At 45.7% G+C, this 27305-nt stretch overlaps 1 protein-coding gene across 5 annotated transcripts in view; it reads right to left on the bottom strand.

Moving 5' to 3' along the window:
* The window catches only part of arid1b (AT rich interactive domain 1B (SWI1-like)), a 42497-nt gene extending 16816 nt beyond the window's left edge, over window positions 1–25681 (bottom strand). For 2 of the 5 annotated variants that reach the window (XM_035524265.1, XM_035524264.1), the window contains exons 1-7: window positions 24561–25680; window positions 21262–21456; window positions 18253–18396; window positions 15473–15583; window positions 3089–3332; window positions 2242–2331; window positions 708–893 (exon numbers count right to left, since the gene is read on the bottom strand). In XM_035524265.1, coding sequence (XP_035380158.1) covers window positions 708–893; window positions 2242–2331; window positions 3089–3332; window positions 15473–15583; window positions 18253–18396; window positions 21262–21456; window positions 24561–25541 — 1951 coding nt within the window. In that variant the 5' untranslated portion in view covers window positions 25542–25680. Of the gene's footprint in view, window positions 1–707; window positions 894–2241; window positions 2332–3088; window positions 3333–15472; window positions 15584–18252; window positions 18397–21261; window positions 21457–24560 lie in introns of all 5 variants that reach the window. The other 3 variants (XM_026998498.2, XM_035524262.1, XM_035524263.1) reach the window with 3 other exon arrangements.
* Between the last annotated feature and the right edge of the window lie 1624 nt (window positions 25682–27305).

Below are 27305 nucleotides of genomic sequence, written 5' to 3' on the forward strand. Positions count from 1 at the left end.
TCCTCAGGTTACGTGGAGGGCCAAACAAAAGCCAACACTGACGCCAAACACAACACAATTGGCAGCCTGCTTCTCCATACACCTTCCACCATGGCGCAAAGTTTTGACCAAAAAAGGGAAACTCTGCAAGTTAAAACACATGCTCTCACCAAGCAGCCTATAGAATAGAAGCATATTTTTTTAATTATTCTTTCCATGAATAACTAAACATGCAATCATCGCATTGTCTTCCTCCACTCTCAACCAGCTCCGCCGATCCGTCAGTGTCGAGTGCACAGTGGTCGCATTTCCGTTGCATTCAGCCAGCTGCCAGTTACACAAGCGAAACAACAGGACAACAGGGACTATCAATCAGAAGAGGAAGGCAGGCAGGGCCCAGCGATACTGTGAAGGCATGCACAACGGCCGTTCATTTATTACCCAGGCATGCCATAACACTCGTGATGGATTACTGCCTAGTCCCATTCAGAGGTGGATCACGGCCATTTCCCCGCATGCGCATGCGTGCACACGCACACGCACACGCACACGCACAGCTGCAACAATAGGGGAAATTAAACCAAATGATTGTGTAAAGCTTCGCTTCTGCCCATAGACTCATCAATGCAAATTCAGGAAACAAACGGGGCGAAGCCAAAGCATTATCATGGAGCAGAATTACTAAAGCATCCACTGGCAGGTCCGAGAAGGCCGACGGCGTTCGCTACCTGAAGGACCGTACTGTGCGCCCTGGGGGCCGTAGGCGGAACCACCCTGCTGGTAGGTGCCTACGTTGTGGTGCATGGGGCCCATAGGAGAGGGGTGGGGAGACATGGAGGGCCCAGGCTGCTGGGGGCCAAACTGGGAGCCAGGGCCAAGCCCAGGGACATTACGCTGCAGGTTGTGTGCAAATCCTGGACAAGCAAAAGCAAAACAGAAGGAGGCAAGCTGTCAGTTTGACATGCAAGAGAATATTATGCATCTAATAAAAAACGATTTTTTAAATTTGATTCTCTTGTATACCAAATTCTAAACATAGTTAAATTAACTATTAACTAATTAAAGATTATGCTAAATATTGATTAAACCCAAGATGATATCAGGACAGCCTATTGGCACATCTGCCATTTGTGTATGCACAAGGAATTCTTGACCCAGTTCACAACCATCCGTGAAGGACTAGTGGAATGCTTTGTGTGTGTGTGTGGCCTGAAAAATAAATGAGAGAGTGAGCCAGAATGTCTGTCATTCAGAACGCACACTAGCCATTAAAGTCCTAGAGACTGGCAGTTTGATTTTGGCCCCTAACCAAACAGTAACAAAAGAGGAAACTCATGAAACCAGCACATTGCATGTGCATGCGTACCACACACACACACACACACACACACACACAGTTTGAGTTCCAACAAGTGCACACGATGCTCAAAATAATAACAAAGATGATTATTCTCTCCCAGGTACTTTAACTGTGGTTCACCTTCTGAGTAATGCTTTATTTTCCATTTGCAATTAAAAACAGGTTTTCGGAAATAGGAAAGTAAGTTGAGGCTCATTCTTGCCACTCTTCCCAAGGAAGGGTAGAGGCAGAAGCAGGTCAACCTGGCTACGCCTCTAGCTACTCATTAACAACCAGAAAATAGGTGGTTTATATTCAGCCCAGTTCAGAAACAGCTGTGCTGTGGCATGGATGGAAAGCCAACAGGCATCAGCTTACACGTTTTACACAAATGTCCCGGCTTGCCATTGTTAAAGCTCATCAGCAACAAGCTCCAACGCTACATTCACGTGCTAGCAATCTTGCTCTGGAATCAATAAGCCGGAATAACTACGGCATTCGAGCATGCGCTCGCAGCCGATAATCAGCAGCACTGCCGCCCTGGGACCCGAAGGACGCTCCGGGTGGTGCTCTGAGAACAGCACAGAACAGCGCCCGGCGTGGGAGGAGCGGAAAAGCCTCCAGCAGCAGGCAGTCCGTCAGAGGCACTGGGGCCTGCATCCTGGCGCCGGAGCACTGCTGCTCGATTGAGCCGTAACGCGCGCCGATGTGTCACCCAAATGAGCTCGTTTATCCAACGCGCCTGTGGAAAATGGCGGCGAGAGGGAGCGGGCGGCGGACAAACAGCGCGTTAAGACTCACTGTCAGGACGGATGAGAAACGTACACGGATAACCATTACGAGGCAGGGAACCACAGTCTGGTAATAAGGGTTTGCACGCATGCGTGCGCTTGTGTGCGTGCCGTGCTTCTGAGCTCACTCACCTCTCTCCTGAGACATGGGCGACTGACTGAGGGCAGAAAGGGACACCACGTCCGACACGCTCCCCGGTGTCTGCGGGGCCAGCTGTGTACCTAGACATACACCAACAAACAGAATGACAGTGCTCTGAAATGGTGCAAACATTAGCCCGAAATGAGCATAGCCAACCCAACCCGTCCTCAGGGACGTACATCTGTGGGGCTAAATCGGTCTTTCAGGAGCCATACAAAGTTTGTGTGCACGCACGTTTGCTCTCTGTAGCCCCCTCAGCACGGGTATAATGGTGGACGGCTCTCCCAGCAGGGGGGAGGCATCCGCGCGCGCACCCTGGTATAATGGTCTCCCGCAGACCTTGTTAGTGGCGTCCAGAGCAGGACGGAGGACTGGAAGCAGCAGTTCCAGCTACTCAAAGGCCATGGCAGCCAGCCTATCAGACAGCAGCGATTAACAATGCCCCCACACTGTAGGAGCATAATTGCGTTGAAGTGACACCAAACTGCTCATAGACTTTCCAAACTATTTTAATGACTGGATGTCTTGTTTGTGAACTTGGGCTCCCTCCTTTGACCCATGTCTGATGGAAGCACAAGCAAGCTCTCCCCCCCCCCCCCCCCCAAGGCCTTACGAGCTGTACAAATGCAAAGAGCGCAGCGCGAGGGCAGATGGCTACAGCTCCTTCTGCTGGTGTCGACAAAGTAGAAGTTTCCAGTAATGGAATAAAGTGGTGACTGAGGTCTGGAGCTAAATGACACATAGCAGTGCTGGACTACACTACAGGCACAATTGACAAAACCTACAGTACTAAAAGCAGAAATATTATTTTTAGTTATTTCTCAAAATTCCCTTTACCTGGTACACTAGCAGGTGATATGGGTCCAGAGCGCGACTGGCTAGAGCCTACAGGCGAGCCAACAGGAGATGGTGAAGGTCCGCTGCGCAAGTTGGAGAGGCGGGGCGAGGCGTGAGGGGAGAAAGGTGACTGGGCGGGGTTGCTCTGCTCGCCCTGGCTGCTGGTGGAGCCTGAAGCGCTGACTGCAGAGCTGAGGGCTGCTTCTGTGCCTGTGGGGAGGTCATCTATGGAGCCAGAGAGGTCCTACCACACACACACACACACACACACACACACAAAAAAAAGTGAGGACTGAAACCCGAGTGCCATGTTTCTGTCTGGAGGACATACTTATAAGAGACAACAGCCAAGAAGGACAAAAATGACACTGCTGCATTTCAGTCTGGCAAGGTGGCGACGTCAGCCGCTCACAAACAGCAGGAAATGGAAAACCTGAGCAGCCATTTGATGGGACTTTCATCTCAATGGAGCATGCAGCCAGGAAAGCCAAGCACTCTCACTGGAGATGCCCTGCCCAAACAAGCGCCCGTGCCAGGCTAGATATGGCCAGGGAGTTGCTTGTTTTCGTAGGCCCCTTTCCAAAGCCGTTACCCCACGGGCATTCTGACCGTATCCAAGACCACACGATTGCCAGCAGTAAATTAAACCAAGTCTCCAAATAGCCTGCTTCGTACGAACACAGCTTGAGCAGGTGGCCAACAGCGAGGTGACAGCAGCTACGGCCAATACCACTTCAATGGCCTTTTATCAAAAACCACCATCACATCCTTTACCCAGATACCATACCGTCATTTCATACTCCCACACGCATGCACGAGCACGCACGCACGCGCACGCACGCACACACAGGCACACAAGACCAGAACCGCCCCAGTGAAGCACACCGAGCATCAGAGCCATGCACGAGGCTGAACACGCGCACACACACACACACACACACACACACACACACACACAAAAGACCAGAACCGCCCCAGTGAAGCACACCGAGCATCAGAGCCATGCACGAGGCTGAACACGCGCACACACACACACACACACACACACACACACACACACACACACACACACACAAAAGACCAGAACCACCCCAGTGAAGCACACCGAGCATCAGAGCCATGCACGAGGCTGAACTGGCTCTGCTGCAACAGCATATGGCGCTCTGGGAATGAGCAGTATGGAAACCTCTGACTGGTCAGGGAGGGATGACTTCATTCCTGTCCGCCTGCTGACTGAAATAAAAGGCCTGATGGTGCTGACCTAGTTATGGGGAGGAGCGGACCTTGGAGCGAGGCTCCGAGACCCGCCGCAAAGCAGCCATGCTAGAGGTCAAAGATGAGCCCACATCGCTCTTAATATTTCCACTGGTAAGTTTTCCTATGAGTTAATTTCCACTCATCTTGTATAGTAATTCTACTGTGACTTGCATGCTTTTTCTCTGTGAGTTACAGGACAGTCTCATTTCAACATAACGCACGGCTTCAACATTCGCTTCCACACTCTGGTGTGATCTCTGCCTTCTGTCTTATCCCAGGGTGGGGTTTGAGGAGCACCGTCCTCAACGGCAAACAGCTGCTAAAGCCGTAAGCTGTGAGGGCCGTCCTCTGATCTTGTGCAAGTGGAATATTCTGAAGAACTGAAATAGCACAAACTTTTAATAGTATAACTAGGAAAGTCTCTCTACTTTGTATTTTCAGTCTCTCATATGGAGAGCATTGGCCTAGCCACTTAAACCTTTAAAAAAAAAAAAAGCAGACTTTTTTGCTTGCATGATTTATGTTCATAATTATTCAGATTCGTTAACGCTTCAGGTTCCTTAATTGATGGATGTAATTATTCAGCCTCATTGGCCATTCAAGCTCTTTCTGCCACTCTAAACTAGATGGAAAGGAGGGAGGGTGCGAGGGGATGTAAATACATTAATGCAGGTTTCTTGCAGGCTGCCCTCTTAGACTAACCTGAGTTTCCTGCTATTCTGTTCTCCCCCCCTCTCTTGCTCCGCGACTGGGAGGGTAGAACGACGCAGATCCCCATGTGTTCCTCTTCGCCACTGTTCCTGGGCCCGTCTCCTCCGCACCCCTGTGGCCAATTAAAGCTCTGAAGACTAATCAGGGCTAATTGGGGAGCCAGGCATGACGGCGTATGGCAGCGAGCGAGCCTTTGTACAAAGCTTTGCCGAAGCCCAGTAGGCAGATTGCTGTGTGTTTAGGAAGCTCATACACGGCAGGACCGCATGCCACTCTCATAACGCTCTGTGGTCTTATCCAGGCTTTTTGTCAGCACAGAACTATGAGGAGTAACAACACTCAAGCCGGAGACCATTCCTGCCCTGTTAAAACCTCTGGTATGACAATTTGCACCATGCCTTCCCAGCACTAAAATGACGTGATAATGTAGACTTTCACCACAAAGAAATAAGGTGGCAAAGCCGTGCAGCAGTATGATGGGGGTGAGGACATGGCCTCTGTGCTTGCGCAGGAATCCTCTTCCCCTGCTGTGAAGCATGACAATCCAAGAGCTGGTTGCCATATTAAGTTTGACGAGAGCGAGCAAACGAGCTCCCTAGACAAAGATCGCGCTACAGCGGAGTGAGGAGAGGGATTAGACAGTCACCAGGAGGATGCAGAGGGTGAGAACGAGAACAAAAGACTGCAGTATAAAAAGATTAAGAAAATAAAATATGAAAGAATAAAAAGAACACAGATTCTAATATAAAGATCACCAAAAGCTTCTAACAGTATTCATAAGGTTTACTTCTGAAATAAAAGTGTGTGTTTAAAAGCACACAGCCTATCTAAGGCAAGGGGAAGGCAGATGGAAGAAGAAATTAAGGCCTCTCCATCTGGGCCCCCGGTGGGAGGATAGGGTTGGGAAAGTGTGTGTGGACGAAGAGTTGGAGCTCTCTCCATTTTCAGACACACAACAAAGAATACCAGGGAAGAGGAGGAGAGGCCAAAATCAGCAGCAGTAGCGTGCGTGCGTGCGAACCATAAAGCATTCTGAATGTTCAACAAACAGAAGAAACTAGTTCAGTAGTTCAGGGCAGGCTGTGCATGTGTGTGCACGCATGCGTGTGTGTATACATATATCTGTCAGGTTTATCAGGTCCTGAGCTGTCATATCTTCAGCTGTCAGCTTCAACATCATAGAACTGTGCGATAGAGCAAATACTATTGCCATGACAGCGCATTCTCTCTCTCTCTCTCTCACACACACACACACACACACACACACACACACACACACACACACACACACACACACACACACACACACACACACTTACTTTCTTTCCTATGGCTCACTGAGTATTGAACACTGATGGAAGCTATTTGTCGTAGATGATGTCACTGTTCTAGCATCTGCAGTGACAGCACATGTCCACAGAGACCCCGATGTTCTCAGCGGGAGCTCCACAAACGCTCGCACCTTATCAAGTATTCACCCGCCCTCCCGCGCACACACCTTACACTTCACACATCCACACGGGACTGCCTGGCATCATTTGAAGCAGGGCAGCTTGGTGACAGATGATGCTTGTGACAGTGCAGATCTGAGGCTGGTGTAGGAGTTGGTGGAGAGAGGCCGACTCCCTCCGAGCGCCTGCTCACACGCCGCCTTTGAGTGTGTCAGGAGGACAGCAAGCACATTCAGGAACAAAGAGAGAACAAAAATAAATAAATAAACAGACAGAGATTTCTGGGACCCGTCCAAGACTTTCATTATCTCTGATGTCAAGCATGAAAAAAGGCATCATTAAAGTGCTTTAATTGCCTCCCTTCGTTCCTATCAGCACTAATCAATGACAGTGAGAGAGAGAGAGAGAACACATGTGAGAGAGTGACAGTTTCCCATCCCCCATCTATTTCCACCCCCTTTCCTCAACCACTGGAGCTGGCATGATGCCAGCTGCTGCCATTGCTGTCTGCTGTCTTGGTAACAGTTGCTGGGAGGCGGCTGATGGGGAGCAGTGCTGATGGCCCGAGCCCTGGGATCCCCAGGAACAATCCTGTCCCGAAATCAAAGGAACAGACCACATGGCTCCTGCACAAGCATACGCTATCAGGGGACCCCAAAAAAGAAGCACGTGTTCAGACACGGCTCCAACACAGGCTCTGATCTTCATACGGCTCCGAGCTCGTCCCTGCGCTCCTCTGGAGGGGAGGTTGATGCCTAGAGGTCTGACAGGATGTCCATTTACGTTCATGTGCAGCTGGCTGTGGAGGGCAGACACAAGGTCTTAGCAGCAGTGCGTTTCCGGCGGCATTCTAAAAGTGTGCTCACTTTTGTTTTGGTATCTTGGTGATGGAAATGAGAGGAGAGAAGGGAAGATGAAAGCACTGGAAAGAACAACCGCACCACTCCATATCTGAAGCTAAATCTCACGCAAGACTTATAAATGGAAAGTCTAATCGAGTCAGTAGGTGCTTGTGAGACACACGTAATCATTTTTTTCTTATTTTATCAATGTAAGAACAAAAAGACAAAGACAGAGCTGGGTTCCATGTAATCATAGCATGCAGGCATGCATATATATCCAACCCCTGCCCACTACACTCACAAGTCTCACTTCATAACTTACTAATCTAATCTTTGCAATGGCAGACAGTTCTTCATTTCATGTCGAGGGGCACGAAAGAGGCACCTTGGGTGCCAGCCAGCGTGCAAACACCTCACTAGCTGAAGCTCCTGTTTGTTCTACCTCGGAAGGCCCCCAATTCGCTACCAGCTTCTGAGCTTCAGGTAGACAGTGGGTCACTGGCTTAAAGTTTGCATCAGGTACTTTAAGAGCCAGCGTAGTTCCCTGATACTCTCAAGGTCATCACAACTGCATGGTCAAGCCAAGCTCTGCCTTAGTCATCAATTAGCGAGCCCCGGTACAGCATGGTCTGAGGCCAGAAAGCCCCGTTACTATGATCCACTCAGTCAATTAGAGCAATGCAGCGATGTAATTAGATGAGTACAATGACGCAGGAGTACAGGGCTGCGTTGAGTTTGTGTTTGCACGCAGACAGCTCTAATGAGACGGTGTGGTCTTTATGTGACGAGAGAAAGAAAAGTGGAAGGTGAGGGGAAAAACCCACAACAGATAAAAATTTGGATGAAAAGCAAAGAGCTCCGTTCCCTGGCGCAGGCAATGACTAACACACTTGCAGCAGGGTGAGTGGAGCAAGCAGAGCTGAAGCAGTGGCTGATTTGATGAGCTGTTGATGAGAAGAGCCTAGCTCCGTGCAGAAACACACACACAGACCCTCCATCCATCACTCAGTCCCTCTGGGGCAAGGCGAGCCAATGGCATCGCTGCTCCCCATCCCCCTGACGCCCCCTGCCAACTGCTCAGCCTATCAGCTCCCTATCCTGTCTGCCTCATCAGCATCCACCCCCCACCTTCCACCCCCCTCTCATTTTCCATGCCCGTCCTAATTATGGAGAACGAGTCACAGAGCACAGAGAGAGGGAGAGGAATAAAAGGAACAGGGAAGCAAGAAGAGGGGAGAAATGAGGGATGGAGGAGAGGAGAGGCGAGGAGGGATGGAGGAGAGGAGAGCACTGACAAGATGCACGCCAGCCTCCAGGGCTGAAGAATAAACAGCACTGCTTTCAAGCACACACTCAGAGTAAATTAGAATGCAGCACAAAAGGGGTGTGTACACAATGTGTGTGTGTGAGAGTGTGAGTGAGAGCGCGCGCGAGAAAGACGGTTGGGTGTTTTTCAGCACAGCTGTGTTCTCTGTGAAGACAAGCCTCCCCCTCACCATCACCGCTTATGCACGAGGGATGGGACAGGAGCAGAGACGGAGACAGACAGAGGGAGGATGTCAGAGAGAGCTAGAGAAAGAGTGAGAGGAAGATTGGTTCGGGGGGGGGGGGGGGGGGGGGGGGGGGGGTGATGGAGGGAGACAGGAACAGCAGCCAGGACTGCAAAAAGCAGGGAGACGCGCTTGTTTCAGGAGAGGGGATCAAACCCAGCTGAGACATCTGAAACAAGTGAAAAGACAACCGTAATCCACAAAGGGAGTGAGGGTGTGGAGAGGGGTGTGCTGGCTCTCCGAACCGTCTGCCATCCTGTCCCATTCTTCCCCACATCCAGTGCGCTTCCTTTATTTAGACCTGTTCTTATGCCGCACGCTAAGGCACCGCTCGGCTTCCAGCCCTCTCTAGAGCGTGCGCGCGCACATGCACGCCCAGCAGCTTCCCTTCTCCTTCCACCCTTTTGTAAGCTAGAAACACTGTTTGTAACGCCAATATCTTCACATCTTTAACATTTCCTTTTCATGAGATGCTAAAAGAGATCTCGACGCAAGTTGCGGCTAGATGTCAACTTAAAAAAAAATATAGCCAATTCAGATGAGGGTCTCTCACACACCTGACTGCAGAGCACGAGAGAGACCAACCCGCGTCTTGCGTTTCCGCCGAACGACATGCTTTGATTTTCTACGGCTCGGTGCCTCTGGGTGTCTCGTGTTCGAAGCCTCAACAGAGCAGCGCGGGACAAGACGCTCCCGGCCTCAGCTCCGTGCGCACGCGGCTGTGATGCCACCCCACCACGACGACCACTTTTTACCCAGCAAGAGATCAAATCCAACACACCTCCAACAAGCCAACATGCAGGCGTGCAACGAAAGGACAGCCCACCACTCAGGTCTACAGTGCCGTAGACAACTGGACAAGACATCCCAGCACGCCAAAATGGCAGGCAGCAAGAGTGCAGAGGCCCCATACAAGGAAGAACAAAAGGAGGTCAGCTCAAAAACAAGACACACATGAACAGAGCGCCATTTACACTGGGACTGCATAGACCTGGGAACCATAATAACAGCTCTAATGTAATCTCTGGCCTGGGAACTAATTAGTTAACAAAAACACAGACAAGAGTAAACGAGGGATGCAAGTTTCCAGTGGCCGCATTACACACCACGTTCACCCAAAGCAGATTGTAAGACCTGTCTGAGTAACATGGTTTGATAAGAGTTTTGCTCTAATTTTGAGTCAAAATCCCCTGGCAAAAAGTAGGCCAATTATGTCATTTGATTATTATTACATATCAGAATCTGCTAATTAGAATCCAGTGAACAGAATGGGTACAGACAAAAGATTAATTGGTCATAGTGTAAATGTAGATCTGTGCTACTACCACAAAACTGACAATCAATTCATTTTACAAGGATTATAACAGAAGATGGCACACTGGGGAAGCAACACTGCCGAAACACTCAACACAAACTTCTTTTTGATCACCTCCCCAATGTCACCCGAGATTCCGTACTGCAGCCCATACAAAACCCTTTTTGATACAGTGACATTTGGAACCAGAAATTGCAGTCCACTGAGCGTAATGCTTAACGCATTAATTGCTGTGTTTCCCCCAATATAATTGATATAATTGATGCAGGATTAACTGTGCAATCCTGCAGAATAGCCAAAAGCCACCTTGTTGACTGACAAGCATGCTATTCCTATTATAAGGACATTTTAATGAATGTGGTTCTAGGTTGAACCCACACAGCCACACTGTTCAAGCAGAGCTCTTTGATGCATGGGTTGTATCCCAAGCAGAAACCAAGCGAGTTAGGGGAAAAGCTCGCCACGACTTCTTGGTTTGGGACTTTGAGCGCAGACCTGTTATAGAGTTCTTATCAGAGTAAGGTCCCGCCAAGTAGTACAACCTTATTATTCCAAAAAGACAGAGGGAGAGAACGGGAATGAAAGCCAAATGAAGCCGAGGGAATTTAACAAGGACCAGCGTGTGTTAGCTGTGTTCTCCTTCGAAAGGAACCCTTTGATGAAGTACATAGCAGCCAAGAAGAGCCATTTCAACTGCTCTTTCATACAGAACGATTTAAAAAGCCCACACTCCATGTAGGGCACAAACTGGGGAGAAAGACAACCACACCTCACACACACACGCTAACTATTCCCCCGCTATGCAAAAGAAAAGCTCTAAGCAGCAGGTAAAAAGGATAAAATGCACATCAATTCTGCATGAGCCAAAAATACTCCAGGCACCGAGAGAGGAAGGGGATAAAAAGCACACCAAAGCAGTATTTATTCCGAGTGAGCGATGACACAGCTGATTGAGGTATGAATGAAGTAAGGGTGTGCGCGTGCTTTCGTGTGTGTCTGTCCTTGCTACTCTGTTAAAACACTCACCTATTAATCTTACTAACCACTGCCTTTGGCTATCCATTCTCAAAAGAATTGATTGGCACTACGTGATACACACACACAAAAAAAAAAAAAAAAAAAAAAAAAAAAAAAAAAAAAATATATATATATATATATATATATATATATATATATATTTGTTTCACATGAAACAAACAAAAAAAGTGTGTGTGTGTGTATTACACACACACACACACACACACCTTAAACGTATTTTTACCTATAACCTGCTAATTATACATTCAGTACACCATCAATAGTTTTGTAACAAGATTGCTTTTTGAGGATTTTGCTTGGTTTTTCCATGGTCTACGCATGAAGATGTGAGAATGTTAGGGGGCCTGTTTTGATGCCAGCGTGGCATCTAATTCTGGAGCCTCGTCATTGCTCTACTTACTGTAGCAATGGCAGTACACAGCCCCGTCCTGGGAATCGGCGCTTCACATCTCAGGACCATCATCTTATGCAGACATGCACTTTGCAGTCCACGTAATATGCTATCTATCTATGTATCTATCTATGTATCTATCTATGTATCTATGCATGCATGCATGCATGCATGCATGTATAATATATAAAAAAAATATATATATATATATATATAAAGAGAGATGGGATATGCATGAGGAGGGTGTTGAGCAGAGCAATGGTCCCTAAGCAGCAGACAGCATTTCTGGAGCATGACAACATATGACACCATACTGAATATGAATATATGGACACGATCACAGCCTATTCATACATGTGCAGCGAGACTCTCACATGCATAAACACTTCATTTAATCATGTGCTTATGGGAAATGAAGACAGAGGGAGAGAACAGGGGAATGAAGCTGGCTGGGAAGCATGGAACACGATGTGAGTGATGAGTCTTCAACAGGCAGACCAAAGGCCTCAACGAGTCTGAGTTTTTATTGTCTTACTCCAGGTGAGGCACCAGCTCAAAATCTTCACAGAAGACAGCTAATAATTTATAAGGGGATGCACACAAAGGTCAGCAGCACACAGCAGAAATTACCTCAAGGACACGAAAATAGGATGTAAAGCAGGATACGGACAGACGGCTAACGATAAAGATAAAGATACAGGTTTCACAACCATCCTGAATATCATCACTGTTTCAAGTATAGTGTGAAAAGATTACAAGCGGAAAAAAAAAAAAGGAGAAACATCTCAGAGAACCATCAATTAACCCCATGGACTATATAGACAAATGTTTATGATTTATACAGCATTTGGCAATTTAAGGTATATATCAAATTATTTTTAACTCATGCTCCTGTTTCATCTGCTCTCTTCAAACATGGCTGTCTTACTAGATGATAAGAATACTGTATCATGATGTGTGCAATGAGTTACGCTGTCCATCCTGGAATTCATCCTACCTGATGGCTGCTATGGAGAACATGGTCTAGGCTGCGTATTACCCAACCGGCATGCGGGCAGCATGCCTGGTGATTCAGCCAGTTACGCAGTAGAGCAGATGGCCATGTACCCCCCACCCAATTCCTCCCCCCCCCCCACACATGTACAGTGAGACATAGGCAGCCACAGTTTCATTCAACATGAAGCCATCATCATCTCAGAAAACCCCAGCAAAGCCCAGTGAACAGGCCACCCCACAATGCAGATGAGCGTCCAGAGAAAGACACACCAGGTGCTTGGGTCACACTGGCCGACCTTTAACTTGCTGGCATTAGGCTGATATACGAGTGCTGATAACCATGGCTCATGCACCAGAATAATCTGTCAAAATTTAGCAAACATCTGAAATGGACAACCTCTTTCCTGACCTCCACTATGACAGATAACATCCGTTAATAAATTCCATTTTCTTCAGCCAAAAGGTTTAGACAAGCAGCATCCTGACACATTTTTCACATATTGTTTCAAAAGCTGTCCATCAGAGCGATTGTGCAAGGTTCAGTGTCTCCACAGAGGCCATGCTGACACTGGAGAAAACAAGACCAACAAAACTGAACTGCCTGCTGTTCTGAGACTCACTGGATCACAGCCTCAGCAGGTCATGCTTCCTTTGGGGCCCGTCAGTAGCAACAAGGTGGATTACATTGTGTTTATGTGTGGGAGAGCAATGTTCCCTCAGAACATTCAAAAAAAAAAAAAAAAACCACAACAAAAAAAACCCTCCCAACACTGGATTTTATGGGGATTCCTTAGTTAAGATAAGGACATGCATAGGCGCAGCTTGGGGCATCACACTACTCATATGATGGGCCAGGATGGGTGGTGTCAACACCCCCCCCCAGCCAAAGTTGAAATGAAACGTACACCACAGAGACAAGGAAAGTACAAAAAGCCCAGCCAGCATGGAGATGGGCTTAAGCTGGCGAGGAAAAGTTAGATGCGCGGTTGTAAAGAACTCCGTTCTTTCACAACAAACAAGCAAGCTCATTTCCATACTCACCCTGATTCACAGGAGAAACAAACATACAACAAGCATTCTTATGATAGTCTTCCACTAGAGTTCTTAGCAGTGCAAAATTTAATATTTTACCATTCATAAGGGAAAACAAACAGTTCACTGATTATAAATTCCATTAGAAGAATGATTTGATGAGACATCAATAAGAAGCCCTATGCACATCCATGAGTGGGCTGATACTCAACACATCTCCATGGCAACACTACCAGCAGCAGCCAGACTTCAAAGCCTCAGCTCAGACTTCAGAGGGAGAGCTGAGAGGAAGACTCACTGTGTTTGCATGTGTGTGTGTGTGTGTGTGTGTGTGTGTGTACACACACAGGTGACAGCCACATTAACAATACCAGCACCAGTGTTCTTCTGTTTACCAATAGAAATAGACTCACAGCTTTATCGCATTTTTAAAGTGGAAGACCAAGAGACTAAGAAGGGCTGTTCATAATTTAGAACATAACACTGATAAAACCACCTTCTAAATAATTACTGTTTAACAGTTTATGAAAGGCTGCCATATGTAAACATAATCTGCTTTCAGTAACACCTCAGGTCTGATCTGTAGTATCTTAGCTGTTGACATTATGAGTCACGAGATTCTGAATGTCAGCCACAGATAGTTAACAACACGCACACATGCTCACACAGCCTGTCTGTGTCTCTCGCTCTCTCTCTCCCTCACACACGCAGACACGCACGCACACTCTTCTATTTCACTCCTCCTACTTGGCAGGGTTCACTGGGCCAATGGGCCAGAGGGACACAAAGAGAGATTTAAAAATAGATCAGCAGGGAGAAGCCATGGTGTTGAAACAATGCTGCCTCTGCCTCTCCATGCCACGGCACCATGGATATGACACCGCAACTCGAGTTAACCCACTACCCAACCCTGGGGTGTGGATGGTTTCACTGTCCTGTGTCTCTAACATATCTCCTGGGCAGGGCGCATGACTCTCTCTGTGGGGTTACTAACTCTATATCCAAATGGCCCAAAATACAAGTGTGAAAATATCTTAAAAGCTATTTTTCTGTGTATAGTATCACTGAGGTAATTTATGGATAAATGGGTAAGTAAAATCTACAAGCTCTGCTCTCTAGAACAGAAATATAAATGCGTGTGTGCTGGATCAGATGTGATAGGCTCGGAAGGCCCGTGAGCCCACCTTGACTGACAGGCCAAGCGTCCAATGGCTGGCTGACAGCTCAGTGGAGAGCAGAGCACCAGTGGAGGAAGTGCTGCAGTGAGAGAGGAATGCGCGCGCACACACAGCCTCTCTCTTTCCCTCTCCTGCTCACACTCCATTGCATTTCCTTGGCACATTTTTGGGCGATTTCAGCACTTGTGAAAAAACACTTTCCTGGCCTTCTCAAGCCCTGCTTTGTGTTGCTTATTAGAGTGGCAGCATGGCTTTTTAACAGAAAAGGCTGTTCTTCCTGCTCCATGAGTTGAAGCTTGTGAATTTCTCAAATTCAGATTTGGGGGGGGGGGGCAGGCTCAAGTGAAGCCCTGGCACCAGGAACCATTATTTTCTTTTTGTTAGCGAGTTTCTGACCTCAAAAACAAAACACATAGCTGCTGCTTCTCTCATAACCAGCTTTAGGTCAAGAAAAATGAGAAACATGCCAGACACTGCAAAAAGAGTTACAACAAAAATACAGATGAAAAACGGTGCTAGTTTAAAAACATATGGTTACAAATGCACCTGGAAAAGAAATTAAACACACACAAAGATAAATTAACAAATACTTCTCAGAGCCCAGAAGTTCGGGCAGAACTCACCGGAAGGCTAGACGGCCGGTCTTGTTGGTTTATCCCCATCTCATCATGGTTTGGCTTCCCAGGAGTCAAAGCAGGTTGACCTCTGCTACTATACCCCTCCTGAGAAGAATCCTGCAGAGAGAGAGAGAGCCAGAGAGAAAGCCTCAAGTTTTCTTCCATGGCAAAACAACAGGACATGACTTCGCGTGTGATCAGTGACGCTTTCACAAAAATGCAGGAGCACCCCGTGACACCATCCCATAATTCAGCTGCTACGTGCTTCAAACAAGCAGAGCTGCTTGTAAGGTTGAAATGTTTAAGGGCATGTGGAAGATCTAAAGGTTGGATTCCACATGGCTGCCAGAGGTGTGAAAACACTCCTGCCTAGTCTGGTCTAGAACAGGCTGGAGATGAATCCAATGTGAGAGTTTACTTCTGCTGCGTCGTTACCTACAACCCGATGTCACACAATGCACTCCGTCGGACAAACAAATACACAGACGCTCTACAACGTACAGTCTGAGGTAGCCACGTGCTTGATTCACCAGTGTACACAAATGGCACTCTTGCGTAACCTTTCTCCATTCAAAACAGCAGCACAGGAAGGTGGAGTAGGATAGGGTGGGTGTGTAGTAGAGGGGAAAAAAATTCCATGCATGCCACAGTCTGACATTTATTTAGAAACATGCGTGTGTGTGTGTCTGGGTAGTGAAGTGCCGTGATAACTGGGTCATGGCCAGGTCACACCCACAAGACTGCTGTTTACAGTCCAGCCATGACATCATGGCTCAACAGTAATAAGAACAGATGCCTCCAGATCAACAAAAAGGCAGAGGCAGCCCAGAGAGGCAGAGACCTAGAGATGGAAGGCATCAGCAGAAAACTATGCGGCGTGAAGGTCAGGCACCACTCTCCTGGGGAACAGATGTGCCTTCTTGCTTCTCCCTTGAACAGAAGTTCCTGTGCACCCTCGGCTGCTGCAGGCCCAGCCATGACCTGCGTCTGCGGTATGGACTCAGCACACTCAGCGCCACTGAAGTGCAGTGAAGCTAAAAGCTGCTCCTGCTGAGATGTGCTTTCCTAACCTAGTCAGCTGTTCCAAGCTTTCACATCACTCCACAGGCCTGGCCATGATGGATGAGACAACTCCTTGACTTTGGTGTGTGAGAGAGAGTGCAAGAGAGTGCGAGAGAGCGAGAGAGAGAGAGAGAGATTCTGCATTGCTTAGATGTAAGGCTAAAGGAATTTTGTTCAGAAGAAGAGGCAAGCTCATTTTAATATACACAAAACTCCTGATTTAAAAGGAAGTTAAACAAGCAAATAACCCAAAACCACATGATGCAGAACTGTACAGAGAGTACAGAACAGTGTGCTGTGCCACTCTCCATAAACAATGACTGACAGCTTCAGAAAGACCACATTACAGGTCTTTAGTTTGTCATTTGTTTACTGTAGTTTTGCGATTATGGTTGGGGCAGGAGCACACTGTTTGTGCATCAAGAATTATTAGATGCGTCAAACATCACAACTCCAGAGGAAGGAAAGTAAATCACTTCCTGTCTTTCTCCACCCCCACCCCCCACAGCACTCTACAATTTACAAAATAGAGGAGAGAACAGATAAATCCTAACAATATCCTTTCTGCTGTATGCTATATCCCTAATCAGTCATAGAAGAGGCCTTGGTATTCATTTGCAGAGCTTTGCTCCAGGATCCTTGACAGATGTCCACGATCTCTCCAGCAAGAGAAGATTCTGTTTCTTCTAGGCAGTCCCGATCACGGTCACGGCGCGGCTCCACCCGGCGCCAAGCGAGAGCACGAGGTCAGGTCAGCTCGCCCGTCGTTTTTCCAAAAGGCGAGGCCAGCCAGGCGATCCAAGACTCTATGCAGGTGTGCGGCTTTGATCTAAAAGCGGGCTGTTAGTCAGCACTGCTCTAGCTGTGCACGAGCCACAGCCGAGATACTGCAGGAGGGAGCAGCACTGGGAGTGGAGGGTGGCACAGGAGGAGAGTGTATTTGTCCGCCCCGTCCTTACACCATTCAAATATTCATCTATGTTTCAGATATGTAAAGTTAGCTGACACTACACAACGAAGGGCTTCCTCTTTGAATTTCCAACTGAAAAAAAAAAAAAAGATCAATTATACTAATGTTTTCTTAAGTTTGAGATTTCCTGATAAAGCCATTCATTACTCATAGGAAAATAACAAAATGAATTCCCTCCAAAATCGTCCTTTCCCTACCATCTTCTTCGGCTTTTGCACCTGCTTCTTGCCACGGACTGTCGGAGTCCAGACATTCGGGAAAAAAAAAAAAAAAAAAAAAAAAAAAAGGAAAAAAAAAAAAAGGATTACACGCTTCCCCCTTACACACACAAACAAAAAACGCCAGCACCACAACAAAGTCATAACCAGAAGCTGAGGTGATATGACTGGCGTCATTAACATGCCCGTATCGCCCATGCACACAACCCAGAGAAATCTACTGAAGGTCAGCTTATTACTGAAGCCTTCACCAGAGCGTGTGTGTGTGCGCGCGCAGCAGAGCACAACATGCTAGTGGTGTGTAAACCAGAAGGAGCAGGCTGTACACACAGCCAACTAACTAATCCTGAGGTTCAAGCTGTGTGTGTTTGTGTTCGCTTTGGCCAGATGCAGTGTTGGCTGCAATAGTAACAGAAGAATGATTTTAGAACATGAAAAACCTGTTTTAAAAAACAACCAAAACTAGCAAATGTCTGCGCATCTCTCCCGGTGGCCAGCTGTGTAAAGGTATGGAGGTAACAGAGGCGGGGACTCACCTGCTGAGGCGGAGCACGGGGGTGGGCATAGTGGGACTGTGAGGGGCCGGTGGGTTGCGGCTGCTGCGGAGAGCTGAAGTATGGAGCCTGGCCCTGCTGGCAGTACCCACTCATGCCCTGCTGTCCATACTGCACCGGCACCTGCTGGGCGAAAGCAAAAAGACACCAGGATGATGAGACTCAGCGCAGGCACCACACAAGGGCATGGGTGATGTCGCTCCCAGCCCCTCAGCACATCTCTTGATGTGGAAGGCAGTGGTACCAATGTAGCTTATGCTGAAAGTCCATGGTCTCTGAACTGTCTCTAAAACAGGACTTTAATATATCCTGAAGTGCTGCAGCACTCCATAGTTTAGTGTATACAACGAACTGATTGCATCAGGAGCGGGAGCCGGAAAGACACTATAGTGTCGCCGCCCGAGGCCTGAGAAAACAGGTCTGACGGCAGCTTGCCTTAGCGAACGAATGAATGCGGAAGGAGCCATCTGTTGGGAACATTGCTGCCACTGCTGTCTCCTATATCAATTCATCACGAGCTGCAACACATGGGCCCACTTCCAACAAAAGAGAAAAATCAGGAGTGGTAGAACCACACCTTCAACAGGCTGCTGCCAGTATGAGGGACCGTGATGAGTCGAGTATGGGGGCAGGGGCAGAGGGGGGTTTGGGGGTGTGTGTAACTGATACTGAAATGCAGCAAGATCCGTCACCCCTCCCCCCACCCCCAAACACACACACACACACACACACACCACTGCAATCTGACTCTGTGACAGCCTTATGTAACAGGTTTACAGGGGAACAGATGCTATTTGGCACATCCCTTTGCTTCATCTGAAGTCATTTGCATTTGTCATTCAGGCCAAATACAGAACAAAAGCCAGTCACCATTATGACAGTGCACACTCAAACGCCCCTCCCCATAACCAGTGAACTCACAGCACAGATGGAGTATTAAAGGACATTTTCAGTATTTTGACCAAGATATCCTTTTTGACACCCAGTGTAATGCTGTTTTTCACTAGAGATAGTCATTTTGAGGACCCAATCTTAGGGTCCTGTCCATTTTTATTAAAAACAGCAAATAGCCCTGTTCTGCAGAAGAAGCAAAGTTGAAGCCATTTTTAAAAATCACCAGATGTGAATTTAACTGTAAACTTAATAGTGCTTAGCATTGTTGTGATTAAAATAAGGACATATGGAGAAAGCTTAGCAAAAATTCTAATGCTATACCTTAATGTTCTATTTTCTGAAACTTGACAACAAAGGCAGTCACAAAGCATGGTCAGTCATCCAGTATATGATGTAGCACACCACCCAAGTGAAGGCTCATCATACACAGAAGCATGGTACAAAAATCAGAAAAGGCTTCATGCCAAAAATGCTAAACTATGCACCCATAAGACCCCCCCCCCCCCAAGGCTCAAAGGTCTGATTCTAGCCACTTGTGAGTGGCAGGAAGCCTCTTAGCTCTACAATATGGCAGTAAAAACACAAATATCAAAAAGCTGTAAGACAAATATTTTAAGCTTGGAGGGCTTAACCATAAGTCTTACAATATGATCCTAAAGTTAGTTAACTTGGTGTGCTCAGCCCAAGAGTCTGTCAGTGTCTGGAAGCCCTACAGTGAACTGCCAGTGTGGAGGTGATGCATGGTCACACAGGTCCGTAGAAGCTCGCCAGGGTGCTGTGTTTATGCCAATGCCATTGTGACATGACATGCGATTTGTTTGTTTTCAATAACAGAATAACAGATTATTTTCAGAGGATCATCACGGTTCTTGGCCATGACTGATCCTGCAAGCATGAAATCGGTAATCAGCATCACCCCCACCCATTGAACCACACATTCCCTAATATTGTCAGTGTAAATAACAGCAGAGCCCCCTTGACATCTGAATGGTTAAAATGCCCAATTTCATGTAAGTCTGGAGAAAGCTCTGTACTCAAGCTGTCTAGGCCCTCAGAAGGCAAAAAACAAAACAAAACAAAAGCAAAAAAAAAAATAAATAAAGAGTCATTACTAGCCTTTCAGGTCAGCGAGAGCGAAAATAACAGCATTACTGACACGTTACCCTCCCTCGGGTTAAAGATTACATAAAGCCTCCAGCCTGCAATGATCTAATTATGCGATGGCCACAATGAGGTGGTGGTCTTTGGTCAGTGTGTCTTTTTCCATTCTTCTACAGGCAGAGAATGTTTTCTGCCGATTTCAATCTTTCAGCCATGACCAGGGGAAATCACACTAGGCAGTCTCAATGAGACTGGCAGAATTTTATCTTATATCAGAAACCAGCAGAATGGGCACGGAAGGCAGCAGAGAATAGCCAGCATTCAGGATATAATGTTGTTCCAACAATAATACTACATTCCAATAAATATATGCAAAGTGAATAGGTTTCAGTGTTGCTAAACACAAATGCTAAGACAAATGTTTTTAGTCTGTTTCTTGGAATGGGTGAGTAAGTGACTGTGCATGTGTGAGAATAAAAATGAAAACAAAGCAAGGCTGGATTCCAGCCCTTTTGGTTAGGATTTTAATAACCAGATACAAAAAGGACATTCGGTTATTCTTTTCCACTGGGCCTATACAGTTAGATATTGTGTGTGGTACTGCATTTAGGTTTTACATATACATACATCCCATACACATACTATGTATCAGCAGCCAAGGACAATGTGTGAGCCATCTAGTCTTCAGAGCAGTGCTTCACTCCAACCAGCAGGTCAGGCTAAATATAGCAGTAGAGCAGAAGACGACTATCGAGCCCAACCTACCCAAGCCTTGCCTTCCCTAACAGAGAGGAACATTAGATCCTACTGTGCTCAGTCAACACTGTGATCCATCATGTACTACTCCCCCACAGGATCATATACCCTCTCTATAGCTCTACAAGCCCCCAGCAAAAACCAACTGTTATAACAAGTTTATTTGGTGTAAATTTCTCAAGAAATATAATTCTTGTACAATACCAGAAAGCCAAAAAAGTTACCTTGAAATGACCATACCTGTTGTTGAGGGTACTGCATCCCTCCCATACCAACTTGGCCACGCCCCTGCATCCCCATTGGGTATCGGTGTGGAGCAGGTGCTCCATATGGTTGGCTGGAATAAGTTCCACCTGGCTGCTGCTGAGAATAAGGGCTGTTACCCATGCCATAGATCTGGGATCGCTTCATGGCCATTGCGTCCATAGGTGCCACCTGTTGGAGGGTGTTGCAGTAGTTTACCAAGAGAGTGCAGTGTGAAGTGTGACAATTCTAAATCATTATCATTTTTATGACCTTACAAAATGAAGACAAAGACACAGGCTATCATTCCTGACCTTGCTGAGCTGACGATAGCACTCATATAGCCCAATGGCAGGCAAGTGCAGAAATTCAGGGCAGTGTGCCATCCCCTGATAGGGGGAGTCAGGTTTAGTCTCAAATGAGTTGGCTTTGCCAAAAAGAGTGAGAGCTATCCAAGCTAATCTTCTCATATCACTGCCAAATTCAGGGCAATTGAAGCAGCACTCTCAGAAAATGTCTGCAATCGAGAAAGCGTGCAAGGACACTTTAAACGAGCAGTTTAAGTGTCAGCAACTGTGCTGTGGCACACTGCAATTTCCAGTCACTCGCTTGCCTTCTTTCTCTTTGACTCTCTCCTTCCCTTACACACATACCCTCACCTATATCCCAGATACATGCATACGTGTATACATATAATGACTAACATAAAATACTCCTAACTCTTGACTTAAAAGATCCTCCTTTAACACTACAGCAAAACACTTTATAGAAGAAAACTCATCACAATCACAATCACACAGTAATCTGTCATTTTGAAAGTCAGTTGTCAAGTGAAATCTACTCACCTAATGTAGCCTAAGTTTTCTTTTACTGTAACTGACAAGAATAACTGTTTTTTAAGCATTAATGCCACATGTGATATTAAAGTTAGGAAAATGGTGATATAGAATTTTTATTGGAACAACAAGAGAGGAGCAATTAAACAGAGCTCATTTTGCCCAACTAATGTTCTAAAGGGTCATGCTGAATAATCATCATATAATTAAACAAGGATACCTGGTGGTCTAAAATAAGAAGTAAATGGGGATTCTTATTATAGCATAATTATTATCTGTATTCTAATATTATTTGCTCTACAAGACAAAAGTATGTTTTACTGTTCATGCAAAAAATGGTTCATGACTGAGTGGAAGCTGCCTAATTTAGTCTATTTAGTCCCTGTACATCACAATAATGGCGGAAATAGGCTATTTATCATAATGACATATCACTAAAAACAACTAATAAACAGTTAGCCAAGCCTAAAGGAAATAAAACGACTACAATATATGACCTTTTACTGCTCTTTAAAATCATTAAATGAATATAAACACTGCCTAGTGGTCACAACTTTTTTCACAACACAAGGATCAGTGACACATAGGAGGGCTGGCCAGTATCTTGGCACCTCCTTCAGTCAGATCGAGGCTGGACAGGCCCTGGGAATAACCAGGGCGCAGGAGCACAAATGCTCCATACATTTCCTGCTGAGATAGCTGGCAATAACACCTAGTGAGCACATGGCTAATCTGCATGTGTGAAGGTCAGAGCTACTCATCCACAGAGGTGCTACTGAAGAGCATGCACTGCCCAAAAGCACATCACCCAAGAATACAAGTCTAAAGGGACTGCTGATCCACCACAAACAAAAACGTGTTGCTAATATAATAACCGTTTTGAAGATGCATTTTCCTTATTACAGACCATAATGATCCAGTCAGAAGCACAAACATATTTTAACTTGCACTGTAAAATGGCACAAGATGTAAAAAATGTGGTTAGGTATATCTGTAATCCTCTTAAAAACATTTTGCTGTAATGTAGCGAAAATAAAATGTTGCACAGATTTATCAGAATTAAAACGTTATATAGCTGGTTATGAACACAAGCATTCAACAAACGTTCAGACATTGGACTAAGAAAAGGGAACTATATTAGTAAGATTCTTTATCCGTCACTTCTATAGACATCAAAATTGGAAGTGTAAAGCAGGCTTGAACTTCTCCAAATTCTTTTTCGTGCTGTCTCCGCCGCGAACCAACAATCACAGCTACACATGGGTGATCTGGTCAAAATACTGTAGCTATCTAGCTATCTGTCTATTTGGTTAAGCTCTCATCACAATATAAAATGTCCCACAACATATGTTGGCTACAATATTTCATTTAAATAACCAAGATTCTGATATTGTATACAAGTTTGCCAATGTAACAATAAGCAAAACTTAGAGAACGGCTGTTTTTAGCCCAGTAGTTAGATAGGATAGCTAACTGACCAAAAATCAAGCTAGCTAGGTTAGCTCAGCTATCCTCAGTCCTTCAGCTAGCAACCACTGCTAAGTTTATTTTAGCTTTAGCCTTAACGCTTACACTTACGCTACATGTTGGGCTTTGACTCGAATGTATCTAACCGATAACGCTAGCTAGTTCAGCTATTTCCGAGAGGGAAAAAAAAACGACTTTTTTTTTTAAAGAAAGACGGACACGTAACAGCTAAAATTAGTCTTGGCAGTGAAAAAGTGACCGCACTAGCTAGCTAGTTAGCAGGATGCAAAAATAACAGGCTACTAGTTACACTAGCTAGCTTATGTTAAGATAGCCAGGATCTTGTGCTAGAATGTTCCACCATCAGAAAATTTATTTTACGATCATTTCACGTAATTATTTCATGTTCATTATTGCTTTTAAAAGACTCGACATTGTTTTTAATATAATAAAAGAACAACATGTAGATATGTATTACATTAGCATGAAAGTAGTTAGCTAAATACAGTCTTCAGTTTCCGCGAGAATGAATGACGTGTTGGTGTTAGCGTTAGCAAACTTGGCTAGCTAGCTATCGTTAGCTCAACGCAAGAAAACGTAGGCCAACTAGCTAGCTAGCTAGCTAACAAAGTGCTATCTTGCCAGCCAGCTAGCTAGCTAGGATAACTACACAAGTCACCTTGGACGGGGCTTGACAAGTTACTTCTGTCAAGCATTTGGAAGATACTAGATTACCAATTATATATATTAAATATCCTGGATTAGGAGTCCTAAACAACCGTTTTTGAACACAACAAATGAAAATACTCGTCATCGCCCTTGCTTTTGAGCATAAAAAATAGGCTACCGTTAGCATTGCCGTTACAAGTAGCTAGCGATCTAGCAGCGGGCCACTTATCGTCTGGCTAGCAACAGTGCTAACGTTAACAGAAACCTTGATGATAGATGTTTTACAAACCTAATACACAAACAAACAGTTCACCGCGCATTTACCTGGGATCTGTTGTTTCCTTGCCCGTTATTTCCTGGACTCATTGCTGGGTGATTTCTTTGTTGCCCGCCCCAACTATGGCTTGCTGAGCTGTATTGGGAGCTCATTTCTTTGCTTAGTCCCATGCTTGATTGTTGTTGAGCAGGATTATTGTAATCTTGATAGCTGCTGCCATAACCTCTCATCATTGGGCTAGGGGATGTCAGAAGCTGATTTAAAGTTGGGGTGGCACCTGAAGGGTGCTGTTGATTTTGTCCTGGAAACCTTTGAAATCCTCCAACATTTCCACCCGGAGATGGGGTAGAAGCCATGGTAGCCTTACCATGACTAGCAGCAGCCGAGTTGCTACCAGGGCCCATCATGTTTCCTTGTCGTGATGGACTCATCATACCATATCCAGTTCCACCGTAGCCAGGTCGGTAGTTCGGATAGTGGTTATAAGGGTTATTATGATACTCTTCGTGTGAATTTTGTATTTGATCCATGTTGTTCTGTGCCGAATGCATTATACCCGTACCAGGGCTTTGTTGTCCGCCATGTTGATCAAAGCAAGGCCCTCCTCTTCCATTCCCATAATAATGATTAAACTCAAAAACTGAACTGTTCCCACTTTGAGACTGGATGCTAGTGTTGTTGTTGTTATTCGCTGATCCAAAGTTAGAGTGGTCGTACCTGCTGCCCATCCGAGCCCCCGTTTTGCACGGCTGATCCTCCTCTTCACTTTTATTCAGCGAATGATGACAGCGTTCGACTTGGTTGCCATAAATATTCTCTTTTCCACCATGTTGTCGATTCGCAACGTCTCCATGTCCAAACGGATGGTTGTTAATATTATTTTGGATTTCACGTTGGTGATGCTGTTGGAACTGATTGAATGGTTGCGACTGTTGCTGTGGAGGTGTGTGATGATGGCGAGGCGAAGGAGGGGGATCTCCACTTCCAACATTTTTCAGTTTATGATTCGCTACCAAGCCCGTTTCCATGCCTGAAGTCACACTCAAATTAGAAGAGAAGACGAATACTTATTTCCACATTACCCTTCACGACCATAATTGTTGCTTTAGAAAAAAGTGCGACCTATAGATGTTTATGACGGTGACGATCTACATTATTCATATCTTCTGCCCCTAAGAGTAGCCCGAGATCCGAGATCAGTTGCTCCTCCTGCCTCTGTGGAATTACATTTTTTTTGATTAAATCTCAGTAAATTGTTCTAGATGCCTATTATTCACTATATTCACTGCAAGTAAACTAGAAAACGTGACACAAATAGATGGGAGGATCTTGTCATTAATTATTTTGGTGCCAAAACACAATTTTATTTACCCAGTTATGTCCTTTAAACCTTTTAAATGTTACATTAGTCCGATGTGTCAAGGTTTGTTTCCACACTCGCTGGCGTGGATATAGCTCACATAAACTAAGTTCGACTAGAACCCTCTGGTTCAATACCAAGATATTACCGAAATCACCAGCATGCGCGCTCTTGTGCACATATCTCGCAATGTTATATTTTTCGGTCCCATTTATAATCCTGTTTTTTACCCATTCTCAGTGTCTCTTTCTAGATATCACAGCAGCAGCATTTAAACTGTTTAGCATCACAGTCCTGTGTAACTGTAATCCATAACGCGTTTTAGTAACAACCATCGAGACTGGGTTCAATTTCTCCGCAACCCAACATGCCTCACAGAAACGTGAGCGCTGATCAGTGCGTCCCAGCCCAGTCCACACTTGTACTCTATAAGGTCATTCATTGAAATGAAAAACTCCCGATGAGTCAAAAGGTGTGGTTAATATAGCCTAAAGCTTTCATCACGCTGCTTTAAATAAACTGGCACTAGACTGTTTTGCACTACCCATGAATTTCAACATGATCAAACTTAAATTATGTATAGTATCATCGTCATCATTGTCATCATTATTATCATCAATATCATTAACAGCAACAATAACAATAACATCATCGAATAAACGCAGCCCCCTAGCGAAAAATATCTGAAACAACTGCACACAAAGATACAATTAGCTTAAGGGGTGAACAAATCTGTTACCACTTTACCATGCAACATACAACTAAGAACAATAGACTATATGTACCGTTAGAATATCACAGTTTATGATACATTTCTGAATGATTTACAACCCAGCGATAGCAGACACCCAGTCAAGTCAAGCACAGAAAGTGGGTCAGACAATAAAACCCACAAGAGCAGCTCTGCTTAGCATCAGTCCACAACAGTGACAGTTCAGTATTTGTCTCACATCTTATACCATGATTACTGCGTTGTTGGGACTACAATCAAGCCAGTTGGTGCAGACATTTCTTAGAAAAAACAAAATGGACAAAATGTCAGCCGCATGGTGTGTGCTACCAGAAATGCTTTGGAATACCCATAGATTTGGATCACCGTTAAGTACACAGAAGCACAGATGAAAGGAGAAAGATCTATGCATGACTCAAATCTAGATTTTTAGTAATACCAGCACAACATTCTGAAGTATGAGCCTTATTCCTTTCTATAACAAGTGACTTCTTATAACAAGTGACCAGTGGGACCTCTCATCCCCCTGGTCCTTCAGCATTCGGATCTCCTCCTCAAGATCTCCTCTTCAGCACCTTGCCTTAAACAGCAGCATAGCAGTAGAAGATGGCTGCCGGCCTTTAACGGACCAGCTGTCTCAGACGTGCTTCAAGCCGGATCTGGCGCCGACCCAGGCCCCTGTCAGACTGAGGAAGAGTGATG

Source organism: Electrophorus electricus, chromosome 3 (assembly GCF_013358815.1).
Source record: "Electrophorus electricus isolate fEleEle1 chromosome 3, fEleEle1.pri, whole genome shotgun sequence".
Classification (NCBI taxonomy): Eukaryota; Metazoa; Chordata; class Actinopteri; order Gymnotiformes; family Gymnotidae; genus Electrophorus; species Electrophorus electricus.